We start from the raw sequence: 6,636 nt of genomic DNA, 5'->3' as shown, positions 1-6,636 counted from the left end.
CCGTTTTCTTAATTTGGTCTTCAGCTCTTAACAAGACACACACATATTAATCAGTGATACTTATATAATTATTAGGGTCGATACGGTCTTTTTGCAATAAAAATTAATATATACCAAAGTATATATTTCTTCAGGTCTATTATCTAAGATAATTGCAATATTTATCATTTGTACCTTATTAGTCTTTAACAGCTGTTATGATCATAATATTTGATAAGTTATCCCGTTCAATTTTAAAATATTAAAGGTATGTGCCATGTGCCATGTGGTATATTGTATATATTATGACATCCATTTGCATTGTAACAAACTAGGGATCGATCTACCATATTAATACAATTAGACGATGAAATTAATGTGTATAACCTGTTGTAGTAGTAATAATATATTTTATCATCTCACAAGCACAATAGGTAAGTAGTAGGTAAGTGCGTAAGATAGCTAATTTTATGCTAAGCAGTTCCATTTTAGTTCCGTTATATAGATAGCCAGCCTTCACGTTCAAGGGGTGCGAATATTTTTGTCCCTCTCATTCCAAAAAAAAAAAAAAATTAAATTAAAATTAATACTATACTTCATTATATTTAAAATATTACATCACAATAATATAATGATATATAATGCCAAATCAAAATATCATACGACTTTGAACTCCATACTAAATTGTCTGTGCGTTTAGAAGGTGCCACTGCATACCCAGCACATCCCCTGGGGCACCACCTATGGTATTGACATTATTGTCTTGAAAATGTTTATTTATATTTATCGCATGTCATATAATGGTAACATCAATTATAGCAGTGGCGTATATTATAATAGAAATTAATTTTTTTTTTTGAGAGGGGGACTTAAAAAAAAAAAATTTCAAAAGTGAAATCAATTAATACTTTCAGTTAAATCACAGAGTATCGGTTACTACATTTATATGATGGTATACAAATACAATGAACAGTTTTAAATTCTTAAACTACATAGTGCGAACGTTTAGCGTTTTAACTTTTAATACAGTTTACATTTTATAAACCGTTTTAACGCCATCATGTAAACATGGTATATGGGTAATGGGTACTTTTATTACCAAGTTAATATCATAAAATATAACATCATGATTATGATGAATAACTAATTAATAATTAATTTTAATAAAACAAAAAGTATGGTATGGTTCTACAATTGGTCCACAGAGCGGAAAATAAATAAACCTGTTCTAATCGACACGGTTATCACTTATCATAAATAGATTATCAGCTTCTGTTGTTGTTCCTTGAGTTGTTTTTTTAATAATAATAATAATGATAACCATTATTTTGTATTGTATTTGTATTTTGTAATCAGTAACTATATGTGCGAAACGAAAAAAATTTAAAATACCTCATACTTAAAAACCAATTTTGTGCATAAAATTTTTATATTTTATCGAATCTGAAGTACAAAGAAAAATATTTGCTCATGATTTTGACTATAAGTAGTTTGTTGATGATGTTTGCTAATCTCATGCAACAAACAAAAAAAATTATTCAAGAGAAGTATTTAAAAAATGACAGTGGAAATTCGACGGCGAATACGATTGCAATTGAGGCTACAGACGAGCAACTCGATGAAAAAACACAAGAATTGAAGGACCAAATCTATGGTGGGTATTATCACTGATTGGTATTTACATAACACCTATAACATTAATTGGTTTTAAAATTATTATTAAACCAACAGATATTATTAGAACAATTAAGGATCCAGAGAAACCAGCTACTCTGGAAGACCTTAATGTCGTGTATGAAAATGGAGTAGTGGTCAGTATTCAAAATGATAATTTTACTAATTGGCTAACAAATATGATAATATATTCTTTCATTAAACTTACACTATGACTTGAACGTGCATGTCTTATTTCGTTTGCCCTTCACTTTCATCTTTTTGGGGTTCGGCCTAACTACCAAGTTGTGCAACATTTAAGATAAGACAAAAAATACCATTTTAAAATAACTGCTTACTCTTTATTACTGTTCAGTAAGCAAATCATCACATTTGTTTCTATTATAAAATATCAGATTAAAGTATTATAATTATCCACAAATATATAAAAAGTATTTAGTTAATTTTTTATACAAATTAATGCATTACAATTGTAATACCTAAAGATTTACATTATAATATATATCCGAACAAATTACTTTTAAAAAGTTTTTTTTATTTTGTTTGTTCCTATCTATATCAATATTTGTTAACATAGAATTATATACATGGTTATACATTGTGTGATATTCTACAAATTTATTGGTTATTTCTATAAATTAATGTGTGGTACTTGTTTTAAATAAAATAATAAGTAATGAATTAAATTAAATTAAAACTTCTATGCCATCTTATAAAACTTATAAATTACTAATTAGTTATTGACGTTATTGTAATACATTATCATAACCTATACCACAGATTATACCATTATAGTTAGATTGATATTTTATGGTTGCTCATGGAAATTACCTTAAAAATAATAATTGCAGGTAATCAATCAAAAAAACTTGAAATTGTATACTGTTCGAATTGAATTTAATCCTACAGTACCACATTGCAGTTTAGCTACTTTAATTGGCCTTAGCATAAGGATTAAAGTTATAAGATCTATTTTGGAGAATGTTAAATTGGATATATACATTAAAGAAGGTGCTCATACAACTGAAGAAGAAAGTAGTTATAATTGTATAGATTATTATTAACTTTTCACAATAAATACACTTATACATTTACAGTTAACAAACAAATAAACGATAAAGAACGTGTTGCAGCTGCAATGGAAAATCCAAGTTTAAGAGATGTAGTGGAAAAATGTATAAAAGAAGAAGAATAAAAGTTTGTTTTAACTTTTAAGTAAATATTATATATTTATGTTTAAGTAATATTTTATTCAATTGTGTACGCCTTTTTAATGATTTATTGATGTAAATTTTTTTAAATTATTTATATTATATGCAAATTTATCGCAATATAATGGTTTATTGAACTATTTAAACATTTGAAATCATAACCAAGAAATTCAATGGTTTTACGATTTTTTTTAAATTAAAATATTCAGAATAATATTGTGCTTTATAATGTACAGTTGTCACATACAAATTAAATTGTAAAAACCTAAAATGTGGAACATAAAAATAGTAAAATTGAATCCTTTAAATTTTTTTTTTGGAAATCCTAAGATTATGTAAACATTAAGAAAAAAAAATAGTTTTGAAATAAACAGTGTTCTCAAATAAAATTATTATTATTGCAAGGACGATATTGGAGAAAAATCTAAGGATCAAACTTTTTTTCATATAGATACTGGACAGATATTTTACATTCAAAATATAAATTCTTTAAATTACTTTTAAAAAATTTAAGGAGGGGTGGGAGTGCAGATTTCTGCCCTCATTTAACCCTTATAAAACTTTGTGATAATATGTCAATAATATTGTATTAGGTAGTTATCTAACGAAAACTTTAACTGACAGCATATTAGTGTATAAATATATTGAAAACAAATGTATAATAAGCCAATTAAGTGATTTTATTTTGATTTAAATTAATTTTGTAATAATAAGACACTTTTAATCAGCTTTACCGAGTACTTGATTCATTGCTTCCATTTCTTTCTTTGTGAGAGGATTTAAAAATAACCCTTTCACTGGTTCTTTATACTCCATATCATTCAATTTATTCACATCAACTTTAATATTGTTTCGAAGAATGTTCAAACGATCGTTTAGAGTAACTTGATCTGAAAATTATTTATTCATTTTTATATAAGATGATAAAAATTAATAAAAAAATTATTATAGATGTACCAGCTTGTAGCATATTTTTAGCTTTTTCAACAGAAACTTTTATCAGGGATAATCCAACTGCCATCCATATCTTTTCTTCTGGTATTTTACAGTTTGTTAATGCTCTAATGGCCATGCGATTACTATTTCTACATTTATCCAAGGCAATCATTTCACTTTTGGCAAGAAGTATTTTTTCTGCTTGTCTTTCTACTTGAAATAAGTATTCCATTATTGTTTTTTCATCATTCATAGTGAATTATTTACTAAAAAAAATATATTAAACATGATAATTTCAATATACTTAATTGGTTATCTACTCATAGTTAGATAGATAATATGAATTATTTATGGTAAAATATTTAGACCAATAAATTAAATGGGAAAATAATTAATATTGGACTAATAAGTTTCAACAGTTTTTATTAAATATATATATATTATTATAATTATGACTAAAAATAATAAAAGTATAAAAAAAATATGTATACATTTAAATTAATAATTTATATGTTAAGAAATCAAGTTTTACATAAATACAGTGCATAAAACAATTATTACAATAATAAGTGACAAAAAAAATAATATTTTTGATACACTATGTTGAAGATAATCAGTAGTATATGATCATTATATTTTCTAAAGTTTTTCCATTAATTTTTTAGTTATAGCCTTCATTGCTTGTTCTGCTATTTGTACTGCCATCATTGCTTGATCCATATTTGGTGGTAATCCATGGTACATTTTTTTCTGTTCAGATTTTAGTTCGTTAGTTGCTGAATAGATTTCTTCTTGTTTCTTTTCAATGTCTGTTATTTTTTTGACCAACTTGACAATTTCGTCACAGTTGTCTACAGTTTGTGTATTTTTAATTGGCTTAATATTGATAGGTTCAGCTGTATAGCCTACAGGTGAGTAATTTATATTAGATAATTCACATTTAAGATCATTCTGTTGTTCGATTACTATTTTTAATTTATTTAAATGTTCATCAATGTCATCAATAAACTCTTTTTGTTTATTACATTTTTCAATCATTGACATATATTTAGTGAATAAACTACTTGTATTATAATCATCAACGCCGGTTTCTTGTAGAATGATTGCAGCAGATTCTAACAGCATATTTTTTGATAAAAAGTTGTGAGAAATTCCAGTTTTATTAAAGTAAAACAATTGTTCATTTTTCACTGATTCTTTGAAATTTAAAAGTTGTGAAGCATAGTCATTTTTTTCTCCTTCAATTGATAAAGTTTTGAGAATATATTCCATTTGATTGCATAATTCTTTGTTGTCTTTCAATTGTTTGGCTTTATTACAACTGACTTCAAATTCATTTACTATTGATTTCATTCCCATATTTAATTTTTCTGTATCCGTAGTTTTTAATTTTGATGCCATGATATATTTAGGTATTATAGAAATATATATTTTAATTTTAATATATTTAGTTACTCAATCTGTTAAAACAAAAATATAAACATATTGCTTAGAAATTGATATAAATCATACATTAGGTATGTAATTATGTCTGAATTTAATAAATGTCATTAATCTCTTTCTATTTTAAAACAATTTAGAAATTTGCTATTATTTAAATAACATTATTGGGGACATAATAGATAATTTAGAATGTAAGGCACAACTAAAGCTGGTCAGATAGACTCTACCTCTGGCTATTTATATAATTTTTAAGAACTCACAAAATAATATATTTTCTTTCTGTCTAAGTTCTTACTACCTACCTCCTAACTAGCCTTAATAATCACAATTCACTTCTAGTAAGTGGTAAATAATCAAAAGAAAATATAAACAAACAACAAGCATTAAACATTGGTAGGTACAACATAAAAAAAAAAAAAAAATAGAATAGTTAGTTACACATATCTAACCAACAATGGGCAATAGCGCAAACATCTAAGTGCAGGAGAGGGCACATGCCCCCACATCTAAAGAAAAAATAAATAATTTTAAGGTAGGTTTCCATGTACCTATATGGTGGGTCTTAGTAGCTAGTAAAAGTAATATAATCATTATATTGTAAATATATTATTGCACTGATTAACATTTAAATTCATTGTAATTAATTATGGTTGGCGATCCCAGAAAAATTAAGTGATTTGAAGTACTGCTAACCATAATTTTTCCATCAGTTTATTATATTTTCCAACAATAATATATGCAATAATGCAGTATAAATTATTGAGTGTAAAACCTAACCTAATAATGTATAATAAAATAATTTTATAAAAGTGCTTAGAATATTAAAATAATTTATGATTTTACTCACATCAAAATCAGGTTCCAAAAATGAAATAGAAAACCTAAGTATAATCCACAGAATTATAACTCAAATGTTTCTTTAATATTGAACTTTATGCTCAAAAGAGTAACTGTAAAGTTGTTAACAGTAATTACCGCAAATATTTTTTACATGCCATTCTGTGATGACTAACGGATAAAATAAAAATTATTAAATATAATAATAATATTTATTAAGTAACAAGTTAACATCACAACACCTAGTAATATGGTTGAATTATATCTGTGGTCAAATGTTTATAGTTAAGATATTTAGTATTTACATGCTTTGTCGCTAATATCAGTTAGATCCACGGTTAGATCTAAAAAAATATGTACACGCCACTTCAATATTTTATGTTTATCAGATAATAAATTTATTTACCATTGTCTATCACATAGACCTATTAACTTAGTTAATAGGTCTATGGTCTATCATTAAATCCAAAGTACATTATATATTATATTGATAATTTTATTTGTAGTTTGAATTTTGGCTACACTGATTCATAAGTCTTAACCTTTAAAAATAATT

The 6,636-nt window shown here is 25.3% G+C and overlaps 3 protein-coding genes across 4 annotated transcripts; 1 reads left to right on the top strand and 2 right to left on the bottom strand.

The window, feature by feature from the left end:
* Positions 1–961: 961 nt before the first annotated feature.
* galla-1 (cytosolic iron-sulfur assembly component galla-1) lies at positions 962–2,989 on the top strand. Of its 2 annotated transcripts, none has more exons than XM_089220163.1 (4): positions 962–1,633; positions 1,711–1,790; positions 2,505–2,664; positions 2,751–2,989. In XM_089220163.1, exons 1-4 carry the CDS (start codon positions 1,450–1,452, stop codon positions 2,846–2,848), a joined length of 522 nt encoding a protein of 173 aa, XP_089076289.1. In that variant the 5' UTR covers positions 962–1,449; the 3' UTR covers positions 2,849–2,989. The 2 variants fall into 2 exon arrangements, with proteins under 2 accessions (XP_089076289.1, XP_015370025.2); XM_015514539.2 differs by having other exon boundaries at positions 1,025–1,633; positions 2,505–2,688.
* Positions 2,990–3,523: 534 nt separating this feature from the next.
* Pdrg1 (Pdrg1 prefoldin-like subunit) lies at positions 3,524–6,320 on the bottom strand. The gene is made up of 3 exons (XM_089220164.1): positions 6,091–6,320; positions 3,822–4,066; positions 3,524–3,754 (listed from the first exon to the last, which is right to left on the bottom strand). The coding sequence occupies exons 2-3, from the start codon at positions 4,051–4,053 to the stop codon at positions 3,585–3,587; spliced, it is 402 nt and encodes a 133-aa protein (XP_089076290.1). The 5' UTR covers positions 4,054–4,066; positions 6,091–6,320; the 3' UTR covers positions 3,524–3,584.
* LOC107166045 (uncharacterized) lies at positions 4,207–6,236 on the bottom strand. Its single transcript, XM_015514538.2, has 2 exons — positions 6,091–6,236; positions 4,207–5,260 (listed from the first exon to the last, which is right to left on the bottom strand). The coding sequence occupies exon 2, from the start codon at positions 5,199–5,201 to the stop codon at positions 4,440–4,442; it is 762 nt and encodes a 253-aa protein (XP_015370024.1). The 5' UTR covers positions 5,202–5,260; positions 6,091–6,236; the 3' UTR covers positions 4,207–4,439.
* Positions 6,321–6,636: the final 316 nt, after the last annotated feature.

Source organism: Diuraphis noxia, unplaced genomic scaffold, assembly GCF_037042655.1.
Source record: "Diuraphis noxia isolate RWA-SAM2 unplaced genomic scaffold, SU_Dnox_SAM2 contig0002, whole genome shotgun sequence".
Taxonomy (NCBI): Eukaryota; Metazoa; Arthropoda; class Insecta; order Hemiptera; family Aphididae; genus Diuraphis; species Diuraphis noxia.
Note: the sequence above shows the minus strand (reverse complement) of the source record. Positions and strands in the feature narration are given on the sequence as shown.

Excerpts from the sequence above, each read along its gene's own strand:
- Pdrg1 (XM_089220164.1), bottom strand. The coding sequence starts at position 4,053 with ATGAATGATGAAAAAACAATAATGGAATACTTATTTCAAGTAGAAAGA. Across the intron at positions 3,755-3,821 it reads TAAAAATATGCTACAAGCTG|ATCAAGTTACTCTAAACGAT; the intron begins GTACATCTATAA and ends AATAATTTTCAG.
- galla-1 (XM_015514539.2), top strand. The coding sequence starts at position 1,450 with ATGATTTTGACTATAAGTAGTTTGTTGATGATGTTTGCTAATCTCATG. Across the intron at positions 1,634-1,710 it reads ATTGAAGGACCAAATCTATG|ATATTATTAGAACAATTAAG; the intron begins GTGGGTATTATC and ends TTAAACCAACAG. Across the intron at positions 1,791-2,504 it reads TGTATGAAAATGGAGTAGTG|GTAATCAATCAAAAAAACTT; the intron begins GTCAGTATTCAA and ends TAATAATTGCAG.
- LOC107166045 (XM_015514538.2), bottom strand. The coding sequence starts at position 5,201 with ATGGCATCAAAATTAAAAACTACGGATACAGAAAAATTAAATATGGGA.